General features: G+C 41.2%; 1 protein-coding gene across 2 annotated transcripts in view; it reads right to left on the reverse strand.

Moving 5' to 3' along the window:
* Nucleotides 1-21,044, reverse strand: part of LDB3 (LIM domain binding 3) — a 229,399-nt gene extending 208,355 nt beyond the window's left edge. For both annotated transcript variants that reach the window (XM_075934832.1, XM_014578704.3), the window contains exons 1-2: nucleotides 20,949-21,044; nucleotides 12,857-12,982 (exon numbers count right to left, since the gene is read on the reverse strand). In XM_075934832.1, coding sequence (XP_075790947.1) covers nucleotides 12,857-12,982; nucleotides 20,949-21,011 — 189 coding nt within the window. In that variant the 5' untranslated portion in view covers nucleotides 21,012-21,044. The remainder of the gene's footprint in view (nucleotides 1-12,856; nucleotides 12,983-20,948) is intronic.
* Nucleotides 21,045-21,336: the final 292 nt, after the last annotated feature.

A 21,336-nucleotide genomic window follows, 5' to 3' on the forward strand; every position in this document is an offset into this window, starting at 1 on the left:
CCTATGGTTAAAATGGCCATCAGAGCTTTCTTGCACAAGAGAGCGTTCATACTGCCATGGATGCTCTTGCGCAAAAGCACATCTCTTGTGCAAAAGCACATGCCAGTGTAGATGCACTCTTGTGGAAGACTTTTTGCGCAAGAACTCTTCCGCAAAACAGTTCTTGTGCAAGAAGCTACCAGTGTAGACGTAGCCTTAGACTGAAAAGTTTTTTTTTTTTTTTAAAAAGGCAAATTAAAATGAAATATTTTGAAACAAACAAAAATTCATTTTGGTTTAATCAAAATATTTTGTTTTGTTTTATTGGCTTGTGAGGGTCCATCCCCCCCCCAGCAAATTTTGACTTTTCAGCTGGTATAGAAATGCACATTTTTTTGAAAAATTCTCACTAGACAGGAAAGCCATTTCCTTCCTAGTAATAATCATAATGTTGAATCTGTGATTTCAATGTTTTTTCTTGTGGAATAAGATGATGTCATACTCAAACTGATGATCCAACATAATCGCAACATCAGTAGATAGCTAGATACAAGCTTCTCTGTGGTTTAGCACTAGCTATTATTTTTCCTGAGAAATAGGTTTAGGTATAGTAGAGGATTCCAAATTTGGGGAAGGAGTGAGGAATCTTTTAATGCTTTTAAAACTTGCATTTCTATACCAGCTGAAAAGTAGGGATATATTATCGACCACCTGACCAGGACAGTGATACTGACATTGAAAATGCTAAGGGAGATTAGAGAGGCTACCAAAATAAAAAACTTTATAATAATGGGGGATTTTAATTATCCCCATATTGACTGGGTACATGTCACCTCAGGAAGAGAAGCAGAGATAAAATTTCTCAATGGCTTAAATGACTGCTGCTTGGAGCAGGTGGTACAGAAACCCACAAGGGGAGAGGCAATTCTCAATTTAGTGCTGAGTTGAGCGCAGGATCAAGTCCAGGAGATAACCATTAAAAGACCACTTGGGAATAGTGACCATAATATAACAACATTTAACATTTCTGTGGTGGGAAGAACACCTCAGCAGTCCTTCACTCTGGCATTTAATTTCAAAAAGGGGAATTACACAAAAATGAGGAGGTTAGTTGAACAGAAATTAAAAGGCACAGTGACTAGGGCCAAATCCCTGCAAACTGCATGGAAACTTTTGAAAGACACCATAATAGAGGCCCAACTTAAATGTATATCCCAAATTAAAAAACATAGTAAGAGACCTAAAAAAGAGTCATCGTGGTTTAACCATCATGTAAAAGAAGCAGTGAGGGACAAAAGGCATCTTTCAAGAAGTGGAAGTCCAGTCCCAGTGAGATAAATAGAAAGGAACATAAACACTGTCAAAGCAAGTGTAAAAATGTAATAAGAAAAGTAAAAAAAGATTTTGAGGAACAGCTAGCCAAAAACTCAAAAAGAAATAGCAAAATGTTGTTTAAATACATTAGAAGCAGGAAGCCTGCTAAAAAACCAGTGGGTCCCCTAGACAATCAAGATATAAAAGGAGCAATCAAGGACGATAAAGCCATTGTGGAGAAACTAAATGATTTCTTTGCTTCAGTCTTCATGGCTGAGGATGTTAGAGAGATTCCCAAATCTGCACCGTCCTTTGTGGGTGATGAATCTGAGGAGCTGTACTGGATTGAAGTGTCATTAGAGGAGGTTTTGGTACAAATAGAAAAACTTAACGTTAACAAATCACCAGGACCGGATGGCATTCATCCAACGGTTCTAAAAGAACTCAAATGGGAAACTGCTGAACTATTATCTGTGGTTTGTAACCTAGCCTTTAAATCGGCTTCCGTATCTAATGACTGGAAGATAGCTAACGTGACACCAATATTTAAAAAGGGCTCTAGAGGCAATCCTGGAAATTACAGACCGGTAAGTCTAACTTCAGTACTGGGCAAATTAGTCAAAACAATAGTAAAGAATAAAATTGTCAGGCATGTAGAAGAACATAATTTGTTGGACAAAAGTCAACATGGTTTCCGTAAAGGGAAATCATGTCTTATTAATCTATTAGAGTTCTTTGAGGGGGTTAACAAACATGCAGACAAGGGGGATCCAGTAGATATAGTATACTTAGATTTTCAGAAAGCCTTTGACAAGGTCCCTCACCAAAGGCTCTTGTGTAAATTACATTGTCATGGGATAAGAGGGAAGGTCCTTTCGTGGACTGAGAACTGGTTAAAAGATAGGAAACAAAGGGTAGGAATAAATGGTAAATTTTGAGAATAGAGAGGGGTAACTAGTGGTGTCCCCCAAGGGTCAGTCCTGGGACCAATCCTGTTCAACTTATTCATAAATGATCTGGAGAAAGGGGTAAGCAGTGAGGTGGTAAAGTTTGTGGATGCTACTAAACTGTTTAAGATAGTCAAGACAGAAGCAGACTTTGAAGAACTTCAAAAAGATCTCACCAAACTGAGTGATTGGGCAACAAAATGGCAAATGAAATTTAATGTGGATAAGTATAAAGTAATGCACAGGGCTCGACAAATAATGCAATCTACCTCGCCCGTGGCGAGTAGATTACAACCTGGAAGAGCTGGTTTTGGGCAATCTGTGCAGCTGGCGAGCGGAGCTCGCCGTGGTTTGGCAAGCCCTGGTAATGCACATTGGAAATAATAACCCTAACTATATGTACAGTATGATGGGGGCTAATTTGGCTATGACAATCAAAAAAGAGATCTTGGAGTTATTGTGGATAGTTCTCTGAAAACTTCCACACAGTGTGCAGCGGCGGTCAAAAAGGCAAATAGGATGTTAGGAATTATTAAGAAAGGGATAGAAAATAAGACCCAGAATATCTTACTGCCCCTGTATAAAACTATGGTACGCCCACATCTTGAATACTGTGTACAGATGTGGTCTCCTCACCACAAAAAAGATATTTTGGCCTTGAAAAGGGTTCAGAAAAGGGCAACTAAAATGATTAGGGGTTTGAAACGGATCCCATATGAAGAGAGGCTAAAGCGATTGGGACTTTTCAGTTAGAAAAGAGGAGACCGAGGGGGGATATGATAGAGGTATATAAAATTATGAGTGGTGTGGAGAGGGCCGATAAAGAAAAGTTATTTATTAGTTCCCATAATAGAACTAGAGGACACCAAATGAAATTAATAGGTAGCAGGTTTAAAACTAATAAAATAAAGTTCTTCTTCACACAGCGCGTAGTCAACCTGTGGAACTCCTTGCCAGAGGAGGAAGTGAAGGCTAGGACTATAACAGAGTTTAAAGAGAAGATATATAATTTCATGGAGGTTAGCTCCGTAAAAGGCTTTTAGCCAGGGGATAGAAATGGTGTCCCTGGCCTCTGATTGTCAGAGGCTGGAGAAGGATGGCAGGAGACAAATCGCTTGATCATTGTCTTTGGTCCACCTTCTCTGGGGCATCTGGTGCTGGCCACTGTAGGCAGACAGGCTACTGGGCTAGATGGACCTTTGGTCTAACCCAGTATGGCCATTCTTATGTTCTTATGTTACGTTCTTAATTTAAAATCTGATTTTTAAATATACCAGCAGCTCAGAAGGTTTGAAATAATCACAGCAGAGACCTGGGGAGGTGGCCAGAGATGGTCAAAGGTGTATAATACTAATATCAGTGCCATATATCAGATGCCAAGACAGCACATTTGCTTATCATGTGCGGCTTCATATAGGATTATACAATTTAAATGAATTTGGTTATTAGTCAGTGTAAGCCATGGTTATGAAGTTCCATACCCAGCTACCACTCATGCATACTTCCGCAAACCTGCTTGCCGACTGCCCGTGTTAAATAAACAGGAAAATCTGGTAATTCTACCAGTAAAAAGTCATCCTGATATCTACCCAATCACTGGTAGTTAAAATGATCTGTGGGTAAAATAGGAAAAGTCTAATATACAAAATGTAATGTTCTTAAGCTGTGTAAATATTATTTATTACTATTGAAGCAAAATCTCTTGGGTCTAGCTAAAATAAGAGGAGGAGAAGAAGAAATTTTTGAGTGCTCCACCTTTGAAGAGGGAGAAAAGAACAGATTGATAGGCCTTGGTGTGTCATGGAAACAATACAGGAGTGGGATTAACATATTCCATACCAAAAAAGGCCATGGTACCCTCATCTTTTCAAAGGTTATCTCTCTGTACTAGGCGAGGCAGAGATAGATCATGAAGTCAATGTATTAAATAGAAAGTCAGATATCTGCTGTCTAAAAGGTGCTTTGTTTTTATGCTGATGCCCTATGGCAAATTAATCCTTTATGCTCTCATTTCCCCTTTAACGCCACCAGCAAGTGCTGAACTCCACTACAGAATGTCCATGTTATCAGTTTACTCAGGTACATTTTCCCATTTGGAAGGCAGTTCACATGCAGTAGCACTCAGCTGATGAAATGGCAAATGGGGGGGAGGGGAAGGCGAGAAGGGATGAAGCTTCAAAAGATGACTCAAGGCTTCACTGTCTTCAGTAGTGAAGAAAACTAAGGGGGGGGCTTCCCATCATTTACCATTAGCACACCATGCAAGGTGAGGAGTCTCCATGTACAGCAAGTGAAAAGTGCCAGGGGAATCCTCTTATAGATATATTTAGTCCCTCAAAAGGGCAATTCTGTCTCATTAGTCTCTCTCATGAAAGGTAGTGTATACCTTGGTATAGTTGGGGTGAAAGAGGCAGTAAGGAAGAAAGGATGCTGGTAAAAACAAGTCAGCCCAGCAAATATACTTTCCTGTTCTTCCAATGCCATATAAAATGGTTCTTTTAACCAGTTCCGGACTGTTTTATTTATTACAACCAAAATTAGATGATTGGTGAGGAAGTTTTGTTTCCTCAGTTTTTTCCCTCCAACTGTTCTCCCATAATGCTAACAATCCTGTTACTGTTGTCTTCATTTAAAAAAAAGCCAAAAACGACATATGTCTTTTGCCATTTCCCCCAGCGTTTTGGCTCCTTCAGTTGGTACTGAAGGAAATGCTAAAACAAACAATGGATTAGTTAGAAATATCACACTGTAGATTGATCCCTATGTAACAGCACTACGCGTACATTACCAGGGCCATCTCAGAGCATCCTTACACCTTCCCATTCAATTTTAATTTTCAGTATAAGTCAAATTACAAGCTTCTTGTTTCTCTCTGGACTGTTGCTGACATTCTACATTTCACTGGAGCATGAAGAAAATCTTAAATTTGTATATAGCATTCATCAACCATGGTATCTAAGCACTTAATGATGATAGTCTACTCTATTAGGTAATATGACTAACCAGCAGCAAAAGAATTAATTTACATAGCCCCACTTCTGACACAGGGCAAACTGTAGTTATCTTTAAGCTGCACAACTACCATTTGAGCCCCACACAGGAGCTATTAAGTCCTACAAAGGAGCCCAAGGCTGCAGTGGGGAGACAGAGCCCCAAGCTGTTGGGGCTGATAGAGAGGAGCAGGGAGCAGCCACGGCTGGCAGAGGGGAGCCCCTCCCATGCCAGCTCCAGCAGGGAGCTATCTAGGTAAACCCAAGCCCCAACCTCCTGCCCAACCTTAAGCCCACCCTGAGAACCCTCCTGCACCCCACAACCTTCATACCTGGCCCCACTACAAAGCCCATACCCCAGTCCAAAGCCTGTACCCCTTCCTGCATCCCAACCCTGTAACCCCCCAGGTCCCAAACTCTTCATGCTCAACCCCACCCTAAAGCCCACACCCCTAGCCCTTGCATTGTCTGTCCTAGCCTTGAGCCCCACAACCCCAGCCGCACATTAGAGCCCACACCTCCAGATGGAGCCCACACCTCCAGGTGGAGCCCTCACACCCCTGCATCCCAACCCTCTGCCCTAGGCCTGAGACTCCTCCCACACTCAGAATCGCTTGCCTCCACTCCAGCCACGTGAATTTTGTTAACAGATCACCTCTATATTGGTGCACCTAAGAAAACTCATTCTGCTCAGGGGGTGAAAAAAGTCAGAGGGAACACTGGTGTCAATGCAATTATTGTCTCAGAGCATCCTCCTCTTTCTCCCCACCCCAGCCAATGAAGAGCACATGCAGGCTTTAGAAGAAAACAGATTACATCCAGGGATTTCCTCAGACACCTCTGCCCAGATAAGGAGGGGGTATACTCCCCTCCTCCAGTTATCGGCTAGCTACATCTAGCAATCAGTTTTGGCTGGTTTTGGGTTACAAATCACTGGAAAGCCAAGGTAATGAAATGTTGTTATCCTTATTGTATGATTAAAACACAGCAGAACTGGGCGACTCCTTCAGTTGAAATGCACTGGAGAAGCAGAGGTTCTGATGCCAGATCCCAATGAAGAGAGAGGGAGTGGGGGACAGGTGTTTTGCTCAATGATCACAGGCACTATTTGACCTGCCCCTGCTGAGTAGGCCCCCATAGAGTCCTTTATTTTGTTATGTGACCCCTAATGCTGAACCACTGATAATCAGGTCTAAGGGTACGTCTAGACTATAGGCTTTTGTCTACAGAGGCTTTGCCAACAGATAGGGTACGTCTAAACTACATGGCTCCGTCGACAGAGCCATGTAGATTAGTTTACATGAAAAAGGGAAATGAAGCTGCAATTTAAATAATCGCCGCTTCATTTAAATCAAAACGGCCGCTGCGCTGTGCCAATCAGCTGATTGTCGGCACAGTGCGGAAGTCTAGACTGGGATCTGCCGACCCCAGAACCTGTCGTCGGCAGATACTATAAGCCTCGTTTCACAAGGCATAAAGGATCTGGGGTTCTGGGGTCGGCAGATCCCAGTCTAGACTTCCACGCTGTGCCGACAATCAGCTGATCGGCACAGCGCGGCAGCCATTTTGATTTAAATGAAGCAGCGATTATTTAAATCGCAGCTTCATTTCTCTTTGCTGTCCTCCTAATCTACATGGCTCTGTCGACGGAGCCATGTAGTCTAGACACACCCATACTGTTGACGTAGCTTCTGTCGACAAAGAGCATCTAGACTACAGCCAGTTCTGTCCACAAAGCAAGCTGCTTTTTTGACAGAGAGTCTAGATGCTCTCTTTTGAAAAAGCACAGTGTGGATGCAATAGCGCCTTTTGTCGACAGAACTCTGTCAACAAAAGGAGTTACTCCTCATAGAATGAGGTTTACCGCCATTGACAAAACTGCCGCGTTCTGTCGACTTACTGTCGACAGAGCTCAGAGGTAGCGTAGACGCAGGTATAGTTTTGTTGACATAAGGCTACTTTTGTCGACAAAACCCTGTAGTCTAGACACACCCTTAGTGTTTGACCTGCTGAGGGACAATGTTTCTATAGAAGAGACAGCCCCCTACTGAACTAGCAGTGACGTTCCCTCACTGAGAGCTAAGCTCACTAAGAGTGGGGACCTCAAAAGACTAACTTGCAGCCATCCCAATGGCAGGTGGCAGCAGAAGGTGACAAAGTGGTGGAGTGAGCAGTGGAACGATAAACAACATGGCCAAAGTGAGTGGTGAACAGCTGGAAGAGTGGGGACAGTGAATTCTGGAACTCATGTGAAAGCACCTCTGGATTCTAAGTCTCCACTGCCTGAGGACAACTGTGAACAGAGTGTGGTAGAGGGAAAAGTAAGAGGCACATTACAGGAACATTTATATGTTAGACTATGTTTTAGTGACTTCACTCTGGGATGACAGATTTCTAACTGGGAAATTTGTATAAAAGCATGTTTCCTAGTATGACAAGATTTTAAAAATGCATTATTTGGCATGGTCATTATCTCACATCACTGCTATCTTGGGGAGTTTCTTTACTAAACAATTACAATTATAATTTTTTACATAAGGACAGCCATGCTGGGTCAGACAAATGGTCCATCTAGCCCAGTATCCTGTCCTCCAATAGTGTCAATTCCAGGTGCTTCAGAGGGGACTGGACACTCAGAGCATGGTGTTACATCCCTGCCCATCCTGGCTAATAGCCACCGATGGACCTGTCCTGCAGGAACTTACCTACTTCTTTATTTAACCTTGCTATAGTTCTGGCCTTCACAGCATCCCTGGCCAGCAGTTCCACAGGTTGACTGTATGCTGTATGAACAACTACTTCCTTTTATTTGTTTTAAATCTGCTGTTTAATCATTTCACTTGGTGCCCCCTAGTCCTTGTGTTATGTGAAAGATTAAATAACATTCTTATTTGTTTTCTTCAAACCGTCAAGATGTTATAGATCTCTAGCATATCCCCTTTTAGTTGTCTCTTTTCCAAGTTGAAAAGTCCCAGTCATTTTAATATCTCTTCCTATTTCATGCCTCTGATCATTTTAGTAGCCCTTCTCTGTACTTTTTCAAATTCTAATATGTTTTGGGGGGAGGACGTGACCAGACTGCCCACAGAATTCAAGATACGAACATACCATGGATTTATTTGAGGCTTTATTATGTTTGTCTTATTTATCTCTTTCCTAATGGTTCTTAAAATCCCATTAGCATTTTTGACTGCTTCTGCACACATGGGGTACCTCTACACAGCAACATTATTTTGAAATAACTAGCGTTATTTCAAAATGACTTTAATCTGCATCTACACAGCAGGCAGTTATTTCGAAATAATGTCAAAATACTGTCAAGCTGGAGGACTTCTTACTCTGACTCCTTGTATGAGGAGTAAGGGAAATCGGAGGAAGAGTGCTCTATTTTGAATAAATGCTGTGTAGTTGCTCCCAGTTTTGAAATAAGCTACGCAAGTGATGTTGCTCAATTTGCGTAGCTTATTTCAAGTTAAGCCCTGCTATGTAGATGCTCCCAGAGTGGCTATTTTCAGAGAACCATTTGTAATGACTCCAACATCTTTTAGCAGGGGGTTGGACTCTATGATCTCTTGAGGTCTCTTCCACACCTGTGATTCTATGACATTTAAGTGTAACAACTAATTTAGACCCAAACATTTTATATGTGTAGTCGAGACAGTGTTTTCCAAGGAGCAGTACTTAGAATTTATCATAGTCCACCTTTATCCACTGTCTCACTGGCTCTGATACCCCTGCCCTAGTTTCAATTTTTGTGGTAAACACTGATTACATCAACACTAGGATTTTTCTTGCACTTATCAACTTAGAAAGCACCAGAGCCACTCACATAGTCTAGCCATTGGCAACAACTTTCAGTACTGCTGAGTATCTGTGACTCCCCTGCATTTTCACAGGAGTGACAAGTGAAATTTAGAATACAGCAAAATGCTTCTGGATTGGCAAATGTCTAGGGGTACATGTACACAGCAGCATTATCTCAGAATAACAGATTTTATTCCGAAATTATAGTGTGTGTCTACACTATAAGCCTTTATTTCAAATAATGTTGAGCTGGAGGACTTCTTACACCGACTCATAGTAACCCTCATTTCATGAGGAGTAAGGGAAGTTGAAGGAAGAGTGCTCTTCCTTCGACTTCCTGCTGTGTAGACCGTGCCAAAAGCCGAATTAAGCTATTTCGACTTCAGCTACGCAATTGACATAGCTGAAGTTGTGTATCTTCATTCAACTTTTGCCTGCTGTGTAGACATGCCCTAGGGTATTATGGTGAGGGTTAGCTCTCTAGGGCATGAGGAGCTGTGAGGTGGGGCTAAAAAAAGAATCTGAAACGGTAAAGGCATCTTTTTTATTTGCTAATGAATTCTCCATTCACAGATCAAATAGTATAAAGCTGCAGGGTGACCTTAAATCTTACATGCTTGCTTTCCCCCAACCCAATGCTGATACCAAACAAGCACTTATTTTTAGATGAAGAACAGGGCATTAGGTACAATGCTCCATTTCATGGGAACACAAAGATACGTCTTCACCTGTCATTCTGCTGATTGACTGGAACTCCTGTGTCTCAAGCTGTTGAAGACTTGGCAGGGAATTGATCACCTGGACTTCCTACTAGAGAATAAATGATAGTGCCCCAGAGGGGCACTAACCAGCATCTCACCATTTACTTTTGTCAAGGAGCCATTCTCCTTCATGCCACTGTTTAAAATGTAAAGGCTAGTCTGAGGAGGGAAGTCATAAGAGCTTTCATAGTTCTTTTCACCAGCAAGATCTCAGAGGGCTTTAACAAAGGTGGTATCATTACCCTCTTAGTAATGAAGGGAGGTCAAAGCACAAAGATGGGAAGTAACTTGCCCAAGGTCACCCAACAGCAGAGCTGGACACACAACTCGGGATTCCCGAGTCTCAATCCAGAGCTTTGCCTCCTTGCCTAAACTGCTTTCGGAACAGTTGGAGGTTCCAGTCCCTCACATGCTACTATGGGTCAAATTCTGTTCTGAGATAAGCATGTGTAATCTTCATTGACAGCACTTGGAAATTCATGCACTTCCCTGAGAACAGAACTTGTCTAATCATTTTAAAGCACAGTATTATTCCTGTGATAACATTGGTATGTGCTATATGAATGAGTTCTCAGCTTTTCTTGCTTATTTCTGAAAATTGATTGCAGAGAATGGGTGTGGGGCATCTTTATATAGAAAACAGGGTTTATTACCACCAAAAACTATGGGATACACAGTGTTCCAATGAACAAATAATGCAGCTTCCCAACATTCTTATTTCCACCCATCCCCAAGGGGAAGGGACTGTACATTTTCGTGTACAGAACTGGATCATGGTCTGGTGTTATTTTATATTAGATATAAAAAGGTCCAGAGTAATATTCCCAACTAAGAAGAATGTTTCTCTGGGCAAGATTTCAAGAAGACTCACATCATATTTGACTTCATCACTCAAGTGAAATTCAGCCTCATGAAGGGCTCAAAGCTATTGAGATCACTGAGGGCCCATCTATACAGCAGGGCTAAAGTCGAATTAAGCTACGCAACTTCAGCTACATTAATTGCACAGCTGAAGTCGAAATAGCTTAATTTGGCTTTTGGTGATGTCTACACAGCCGGAAGAACACTCTTCCTTTGACTTCCCTTACTCCTCGTGAAATGAAGGTTACCATGAGTCAGAGTAAGAAGTCCTCCTGCTCAACATTATTTCGAAATAAAGGCTTGTAGGGTAGTGTACACTGTATAATGGAAGTAAAATGGAGCCCTTGATTGGTGGCCTCTAGGCATTACAAATAATTAGGATCTTATAATAAAGGGCACTAAAATGTCATAAGTATGTCTATATAATATCTACTATGCAGTCTCTATCCTTACCTTGTACAGGAATAAGGGGAGACCAGCACCATCTATAACACTAAAAATAGCTTAAAACTAGGAAAGTAATTTATTTTTATGACAATATTTTTGTAATACTAACAACAGGGCAGTCTTCTTTAACAACAGAACAGAAAAATGATACCTCTTCAGAGAGTATAAAGGATTCCTATCAGTGTATGAGTATATAAATTTAGCAACCTGAAATTAACGCAGACTCAGCTTTGAGCAGACGTAACTATGCACACACACAAAGAAGAGTAAAAGAGAGCTTTATCCCCAGGGGTTTAGAGACTTCAAGTTTTTATCTTTGCACCAGTCACTCAGTTTTGTTTCTAAAAGTCAACACAATAAATTTTGTATTAAACGATTCAAAAGCTGGAGGAACAAATGGTGTGTTGATATAATATGACACCCAAACCAGTTATTTTATTAGCCATCTACCTGTTTCTCTGAGCAGATCATTTTGTTAAATAACTTCTCTTATCTCCACCCAAAAAAAGTGGAAATCCTGCTGCAGCTAATTTTTTGAAGGAGTTAGAATGCATCTGGAGTCTCTATTTCTGCTTTTATGTCTAAATAGTCTGAAACATACTTGAGACTGGCTTAAAAAAAAACAGATAGGGAGAAAAGTTTCCAGCTGCTGAATTGGAAATGTTCAGTAACTGCTTGGTATCTGATTAAAGAGAAAATCTTTACCATCTAAATTAAAAAGCATTCAGTGTTGAAAGGTTTTGTAACACCTCTCTCTCCTTTTAGGAAACTAGTACAATAGGTCAGGGAACAATTAGATCATGCCCCAGGATTGCCTTTAAAAATTACTCAGAGGAAATAAAAATGGGATAGTGCAACCAGTGGAGTGATTTATACTCAATAGCCACAATAAGTAATTACTGCATCACTCACTGCTTTTCATCAGCAAAAGGAAGGTCCCTATATAATTTAAGACATTTTCCACACAACAGAGCCTTCTGCTTCTCTGTGTCCTTGTAAGCCAATTACAAAAACTTCAGCAAGTTTTTTTAAAATCTAAGATTTAAAAAAAGCACTAAAACCCAAAAGCATATCACCATGTTCTTCTCAAAAAAAGAAGTTACTGAAATCTTTGACATTGGTCTTATTAGTCTGTGTCAAGTAAGAAAAAACTCACAGTCCTATGACTTAATTAATGGGCTACAGATGAGCAGCTTTTTTTTGCCGGGGGAGGGAAGGAGGGAGGGCAATGTCAAAAAAAAGTCTCACAGAACCCAACATATTTATAAGCAGCTACCGGCTCATTTTCTGGAAACTTCATTTGATTTATTAGGCTCATGTTTCTCCTCGATCCCAATTACCAAATCCCATCATAAACAAAGTAGATAAGGCCCCTTAGCCACAGCAAAGAAGCCACATTATGGGAAATAAAACTGCATGACAGAAACATTAATTTAAAAGGAGGTTTCTGCTCTTACTGAGTAAAGATACAGCTTCATCTTTCTTACACTGTCCAAAGATTTCACTTCTTGGCATCAGATATGCCAAATCATGCCTTGTATCAGCAAGTTTAAATGTGCTAAAAGAAAACGTTCTATTTTTTTTTAGTTCCTCAAAAGTGCTCTGTTTTTTTAGTCCCTTCTGCCTCTTGTATTTAAGCAAACTGACCAAGCTCTTAATATGGCGCAGGTCAGAGTGTACATTTAGTAACTCCTTTGCTGCTACTTTCCAACCTAAGAAAATGCAAGAACATTTTTTGTTCACTAGCACTTACTCTGGATATGGTCAAGGGCATGTTGAAATCCTTTCCCCCTTGCAGTCGGAAACCCCATGGTCCAGGTCCATTGAGAGTCACGTTGTAAGACATTTTGTAACTCTTACTCAGGTCACCAAAAAGGCTCTACAGAAAGGTGGGGGGGAATAAAAATATTTTTAAAAATAAAGGAAAAAAGACAACATTTACAAACACAATAATTGCTTCTTTTTTGCCTTGCCTGCTGAGTCCTGCTGAAGTACCACCTAAGAATAGACAGGAGCTATAATGCAGATACTGATATCCCAGTTGAGCTGGGACCCATAAAAGGCTTGTAACCAAACACTTACTATGCAAGGACTCCATGACTCAGAGATCTAATATAGCCCCCTGGGAGGTTAGCAGATCTTTCTAGGCTCCCAGAGTCCCTCTTCCCACTCAGAACTACTTTATTGGGGATATTATACAAAAATTAAATATAAACAAAATAGTACTACCAACAGAACCTCTCCCCACCATTTAGGTTTCACTACAAGTCCAAACATTACTACTCTGCCAACAACTGCAAGATTTTTGCTTTCCAAAGCTACTTGTAACTGTAGCTCCACAGAGCATAAATTCAGATTTACTTCATTTTGAAATTTCACGTTGTGCAAATAAAGTTCCTTTTATACTGACCCTTTCCTTGTATACCAAGTACAAGTAGTGGAAAGTGTTTGCTCCTCCCTCTGCACTGATCAGGTAAACTGGAAAATTTGCTGCATCACTGGAAAAATTTCATCCATATTTTCAAGAATTGGTCGGAGTATGTTTGTGCCTTATTTCTATAGCCTTTACTTCATCCAAGGGAATAATATAATTTGTTTTGCTACCATGCAACAGAAGTTTTAGTTGTTTTTCAGGAAGTGATCATCAATTTAGAAAAGACCTCTGCAGCTAAAGCATTTTGATCACGTTACCATCAGGTGACATAAAAGGATTATCAATTAAGATGGATACGGCACTGTTTTCGTTTATTTTTGGAAGGTTTGATCATTTGTCTCCATTTCTTTGTAAATTGAACATTTTAAAGAAATCATTTGCTCTTTGGCAAGTCAAAATATATGTAATTATGAAAATATCATTAAACTAAATCTCTCAACTATCATGTGATGTAGGTAATTCTTATCCTTATTTTTCAGTGAGGGACACTGACATAGAGAAGTGTGCAGTCCTGTGACACCTTTGAGTATGTCTACACTAAAGAGGAAGATCAAAGCTGTTAAGACAGCTAATTCAAAGTGAGAGGGGCACTGCAATCCATGCTAGTAACCCTGCTTACCCGAGGAGTAAGGGAAGTCAAAGAAAGAGTGTTCTCTCTTCAACTTCCTGCTGTGTAGACTGTGTCAAAAGCCAAGTTAAGCTACTTCAACTTCAGCTACGCAATTAACATAGCTGAAGTTGCGTATCTTAATTCAACTTTGTTCCTTAGTGTAGACATACCCTTACAGACCAACAAATATAAGGATCATGAGCTTTCATGGGTAAAGCACAATTCATCAGATGAGTTGGGAACGGAAATAACAGAATCCAAGAATAACCCAAGATAACAGAGTGAGTTATTGGCAGAGCTGGGAATAGAACACAGAATTTGAGTCCCAGGGCTAAGTTCTAACAACAAGAACATAGCTTTTCTCAAACTTGAGACAATCAAAGATTGAGCAGGAATCAGATAAAAGTGTTGATGGGAGGTCAGTCTGTAGATGGCACTATTGTGACAACATGAATCCTAAGTGCAGCACACATCTTACAAAGTGCAAACCACCACCACTGTCCTATATAGTGTTTCTTGGGTAAAGTTTTAAAGCCACAAGTAAATAAAGGAAAGTGTTCATGTTAAAGGCTTATTCTGGCAATCTGTCAGAAGAGCAATTTGTACAACTGGGATTAATTGCATTCTAGCAAGGAGCTGGCTTAAATCACACCTCTGTATTTCTTAACCAAAGGTCCAAATGCTGCTCTGAGTTTCCACTGTTAATAGATAATAGTCCAATAATAGAATTTACCCCAACCCAAATGCAAGGTAGTTACCTCAAAAACACGTTGCAAATGACCCAAAATATATAGCTGATGTTTTATGATTGAAAGGTGCATACTGGGTCAGCTCATGCTCCAGTATTACAGTGGTCTGCACCAGAGTTTCAGGGGAAGGGTGCAGAATTGGGCAATTTTGGAGTAATCCAACCCTGTTTTCCACTATGGGTATTTGCAAATATAATGTATACAAATTAACTGATTAGTTGACCAAATACTGTCAAAAATAGGCAAATAACTTTAAAGCACTGATTTATTAGAATAGTAACAAAAAGGTGACTTTATGCTTTCCTCCTCCCCCCTTTGCCCTAAATTTGTGATAGTTTCAGAGCTTCATAGTAGCAGAAGAGCTCCAAAGAATGATCAGATATTGTGTGTTGTATAACATGGAGAGGTCTGAAGCAAATAGTGTGCTAGGTTCCTTCCATCTGTGGCTGTTACCATTTTAGGAAGGCAGTTTACCTGTGGGAACAAGATCTAGGTAATGTCAATGTTGCACTAAGCCAGGTGCATAGTAACTAAGTGTCTCTTTACTATGGTTCAGTTTTAGTTTTAGCCTTGTGCCATGTATGTAGTGAGGTGCTATGGCATCCAGAGCTCTTCATGCTATTGTCATGCTCCCAGGTTTGCTGTGAAGTCCTACAGCAAAGAGGGTGCTTATTTCATGCATACTCATGCAACAGGTGGCATCTTGAGCAGGAGGGGGGAAGAGAGAGATGCAGGGGGCCTCAGCCCCAGCAGCAGCCACCCCACAGCCCAGTAGCTGGCAGCCTCACGGGAGGGCTGGTCCCCAGGAACTGGTTAAACATTACTTGGTAAGCACTACCTGTTAAGGGTGATACTTGCCAGTTGACCCATTGCCTGTTAACGCCCCTCATGGAGTAACAACCAGCTTTACAGAGTTGTGAACATCACTCTAAATAAGTTCCACCTCTCTCCGTATTGGTCAGATGGTGTCTGATTTTCAAAGGTTCAGTGACTACTGGAGTCAATGGGAAATGCAGATGCTTGATACATCTGGGGCGGGAAATCAAACTAATAAGACAATAGGGAGAACTTGGGACAAGGAGAGACAAATAGGCTGCTGCAGAGGAACGGAGCCCCACAGCAGGAGCCAGAGCCTGTGCCACCCAGGGAGCCAGCAGTTGGGCAATCAGCCCAGCCAGGTTGGAGTGGGGAGAGAGGAGACTTGTTCAATGATGCCAGACCAGAGAGGTCCAACCTGTAGCTAATACACTTCATTAAAGGTCCTTTTCTGTTACTTGGACACACACATTTTCCTGAAAAAACTATTTTTGATGAAAAAAAATAAAGATAAGGAATGTTAAAGGGTTCCTGATCCAGGAATTCTCAAAATTATCACAAGAACTTAAAGAATTACTGGGCTATTTTGTAACAATGTAGGGTTTAGACTCATTTGCAATCAATCACAGTGTATTCCACTATGATTTGGTGATATGAGTGAGGCCTGTATTTTAGATAACAATTTTATTTTGATGTCCAGATCCCCAAAAGAATCACTTTCAGATCAACATTCAAACAATTTGCCTACAAGCCTTTACGCTCTTGTGATGGAACTCCCCACCCATACTTTTGAAATGGACTTATGGACACAAATATGCATAATTCAAAGATGCTTGGGACTAAGGGCAACATTTCAGGAAGGTAGAGAGGGGGTGAGGAGAGCTCACCAGCCAGGTGTGAGAGGCATTCACAGAATGCAATCACTTTCCCCTCGCTTCTTTAGCATCTGAGGAACAGGATGATAAACTAGCCGCATCCTGGAGCGCACAGCTGCTGCACTCCCAAAATGGCACCCTTGCTTAGGACAAATTACCTCATGTAACCTATAAATCTTAATGTCATAAGCTGCTGTATTTGTATTTTGGTATATGTACCATTCTTGTGTGTAAAGTTAGATATATGAAGTATGGAATGGTTTATGGCTTTAACAGTTCAAAGGTAAGCCATCAAGGGTGTTTCCCTGTAGGTATGGTGATCTGTAAACAACCCATTTTGTCCTTTAAGTCTTAGCAGTGGTTGGTCCTAGAAGTCATGTGACAACTCCCCCCCACCAACTGGTAGGGTCTGATGAGCTGTGATTTTTCCATGTAAGAGTGGAATGTAGAAACAATTCCAGCCCAAAGATGGAATCTGTAAAACAATGGGAAGCTGGCAGTGTCTTAGACTTTGGCTGGCATGCCACACCCAAGAAAGTGAACCATAGACCCAAAGGAATGAAATTTCCCTGCTTTTGAAGGCTTAGCTGGAACAAGAACAGTTGAGGGTGAGTTTGTAATAAAATTGTACTGAAGTTTTAGTTTCCGATTTAGCTATGTGTTTTTTGTTATTTTAAGTTTGTAATCTATTTTGCTTTGCCTGTTCTCACAACTACTTAAGTCCTACTGCTTGTTCTTATTAAAATCACTTTTATTTTCTATCAAACCCAGTGTAACTAATTGTTACCTGGGGGAGCAATCAGTGTGTACATCCTTATTTCATTGTTACAGGGGCCTTACCTAAATAATCCATTTGGGGAGTAGTATCCCAAGAAGCTGGGCCCTAAACTGCATTTTCCTCACACCTGAAGAGTTTCAGTGTCTATACTGCTCTTTGAGGGGCGGGCAGCAGTGATCTCAGCTCTGTGCATTGGCTGGAAGCAGACCAGATGAACTGGCCCAACAGGACAGGGTGGTGAGAAGCCCCAGAGAGCAAGAAGGTGCATGTCAGTGGCTTTGTCAGGACTCTGAGAAGCACCCCAAAAGGGTCTTCTGTGATTGCACCCCATCACAACGCCACAAGGCTTCTTTTTTTAGGCATGCAGGGAGTACAATGTGTACAAATAAAGAAAAATGTTTATGTCTAAGGCTATTTTATATAAAAGTGCATAGTAACCCACTTGTACATACAGCAACCTCCTATGGCTAGGGTATTTGTAGATACATCATATTAATCTCTGTATTAATCATTTTCTCACTGAAGTTTTTAACTTCATATCGAGTCCTTTTAGCTTGTAATATGTCTTTAGCTTTGTAGTAAGTCCTTTTATATAGAAACGTTGTATATTTTCATATAGAACATAGACATTTTGTATTAAGTCTTTCTACATAGAAACTTTGTATCTTGTAGACTAGTTCTTTGTACCCCGCTTTTGCTGAATTGATTGCCCTGTTGAATGAATGAGGTGTGAATGGATAAGGTGTGAAAGGCAAGCATCTCCCAGCACCTGCAATGGTTGGAACACAGATGGAAGCCAGATCCGAGAAGAACTGAAGTGGGCTCATTGAAAGACATATGGATGACCTTGGAAGTGAACAGCGCGATCCTCTGGAATAAAGCCCTTTTCCGGAGGATCTCTTATTCCTACTTTCAAGTAGGAATAAGAGATCCTCCGGAAAAGGGCTTTATTCTGGAGGATCGTGCCAGTCTAGACGCTTTTTTTCTGGCTTTTCCCCAAACCGGAAAAAAAGCGGCAGACATGTTTATTTAAATCCGCGGGGGATATTTAAATCCCCCGCGGATTTCCCTATGCTGACTTACCTGATTTGAATCCCTTTTCCGGAATTTGTGGCCAGTCTAGACGTAGCCAGTGTGTTTGTGTGTGTGTACAAGTGCGATATATCATATGCATATGATAAGAATTTATTGATATATGTGTTACCAATAAGTTTGGCATTTTGCCTTTTCCTCCTAAAAAGATCTTCTGCTGTACTTTTAAGTACAACAGTATACCATGCCCAATCTCAGGGAAGAACTGGAATTTTCCTCTTATGTTTTTCTCTGCTTTTCCAACTATGGATGCCAATGTATAGTCTACTATACAATTAACTGATAAACCTAGACAAGATTAACAGATAAGCTGACTACACACATTCCCACCCCCTCCCCTTCCAGCCTCTTTATCAGAGAGTAGGAGCCAGTGATGGGGGGAGCCATCTTAAAAAGTTGGTTCCCCCCAGCACTGCCTCCATGGTGCTGCCTCCTCCCTTGCTGCACTGTTTCCTTTATCAGTGTTAGCAATAGAGGGAAGGAGAGAGGGGAGGCTATGGTGAAGCAGCCTGTGTCTGTGGCAGGCCTGAGCACCCCCTTTCACCGAGGTGTGGGGACCCAGGCCCTGCATCCCCATCTGCAGCCAGATCTGACTCTCAGCTAGCAGGTAGAATGGAAGGTTTATTGATTCACAGTGTAGCATAGTCTTGTTGTTAACACAGGAACAGGAGCAGACAGTACAATCTATGTTGGAGAGAAGGGGCCTTGTGCCCCCATCCAGCTCCAAGCTCCCCAAGAACCCCCACATTCCAAAACCTAACTCAGCCTGCAGGCAGCCCCACCTATCCCTTTGTTCAGCTTCCCGGGCCCAATGTGTCATCTGGCCACACACCCCCCCCCCAGGTTTGGACCCGACAAGGGGTCCGAGTTCCTCCAGACAGAGGTTGCTCCACAGCCTATGGGACAGAAGCTGCTCTGCATCCTGCCTGGGCCTGCCTTGGGCAGAGGCTGCTTCCCAGCAGCAGTCCCTCTCCACAGAGTGTCTGAATTCCCCTCGGACAAAGGCTGCTCTGCATCTCGCAGAGGCAGCAGTGTGGGGCAGTGAGCAACCAGTCTGTGCAGGCAGCAGGTTTTCAAACTGGCTCCCCTCATGGGTGACAGGGCACTCCCCAGGAGTGGGGCCAGGAGCGCACTGGCTGCTGGCCCAGGGACTATTAAATAGTCATGTAACTGCTAAGATTTCATGTGGTTACATGACAATTCAATTACCTGATAACTTTGTAGTTGGAACTAGAGATGTTAGCTATTTGAGAGGTTTTTTTTTCCAGAAGGAAAGCAGTTGGAAATTGTAAAGCTTTCCCCATGCTAAAGTCCAGCCACAGTTGTCAGCAGTTTGAGATTGTTAAATTCAGCCTTGTTAGTGTTATGACATTGTAATGCATTTCTACTCAATCCCAGTATAAATCCTTTATTAATTGGAACTACAAGCTTTGTTAGACCAAATGCCTCAAGCAAACATGAAAAGAGCAGATACTATCATGGAGAAACTATATATTTTCTTGCATCCTTTGCATTAGAAAAAAAGGTTTGAAATAGTACGATTAGTTTGGAGCATGGGTTATTTGTATGTACAGCCAGCTTTAATTGACATACCAATAGCTATATCACTTCCCTTATGAATATTGTGCAATCTAAAGCTTACCTGCACCATTTAGATGGTGCAGATCTTCACTGATGAATATACAGAAGTTATGCTGTTGTTGGAGATGCTTTGAAGCACATTCAACGAGAAATCCTGTGGCACCTTATAGACTAACAGATTTATTGGAGCATAAGCTTTTGTGGGCAAAGACCCACTTTGTCAGATACACATTGACTTTTAAACTAAGATTAACAACCCCAATAAAGGGGACAAAAAAACAACCTTGCCAATTTTTGTTAATTAAAAATAGTGTGTAATTCCTGAACAAAATCTGAAGATGGGTCATTAACAACTAGTAGATATATTTTGCCAGTTAGCTACAGAATATAGGCTTAATAATATACCAAGACTAGCTCAGAAGCTATTTGAAGATAGTTTGCTAAATACAAATGGATTATTCCAAGTGTGCCACAAACATCCCCGTTAGTATTCAACTAATTAGAAAAATAAAATGAAAATTAAGAGTAGCTTTTGATTTTTGGGGGGACAGAAAGAAAATAGGGATATGCTGGCTGCAAACAGCAGGTGCTGAGTCCTGGGTGACCTGTGTACTTTGGAAAAAAAAAAAACCAACAGCTGATCCTATGTGATTAGTGAACAAATGGTCTGAAGTAAATCCCAGCTAGCACATCAGATTGATTAATACAACAGGCACAAGCATGAAATGCAAACATTATGACGGTAACCTCAGTAAATAAATCAAGCGTGCTCCATTCTGAGAGGAAAAGGAAGAAAACTATCAGCAAGAGATAGAAGCAACATGCAATAAGTACAAAGTAGTAAGGGAAAAGAGTTAGTGTAACTAGGCAGTTGGCAATGCTTAGCTAGAGTCATGCTGATCACTTCTACCTGGGAGTAGCTTTGCAGATATCCTCTTGTACTCTTCTGGCTGTCCTGTTGCTCCAGCTGCATATTTATCTAATGCCTGCATCCCCAGTGACGTAGTCCACTCAGGCCAAAGAAGGGGGGGGGGAGTTGATTAAGGTGGATCTCTTAAAGCTACAGCACCTCAATTCTTTTAAAATGTTTTTAGAATTTATTTATTTTAAACTTGTTTTTAGCCACATACTGGCCAACATTCAAAATCTGTACTTTGGGGTGGGTGGAACAGGAACACATATTTTGACTCCATTTCATTGGGAGAGCTTTTCTGGGAACAAAACTAATATTTCACCAAAAATAAATTGGGTGACATGCATGGAATTGGGTAGTCAGCAGGATAGGAGTCAGCAGTGTG

Source organism: Pelodiscus sinensis, chromosome 8 (genome assembly GCF_049634645.1).
Source record: "Pelodiscus sinensis isolate JC-2024 chromosome 8, ASM4963464v1, whole genome shotgun sequence".
Classification (NCBI taxonomy): Eukaryota; Metazoa; Chordata; order Testudines; family Trionychidae; genus Pelodiscus; species Pelodiscus sinensis.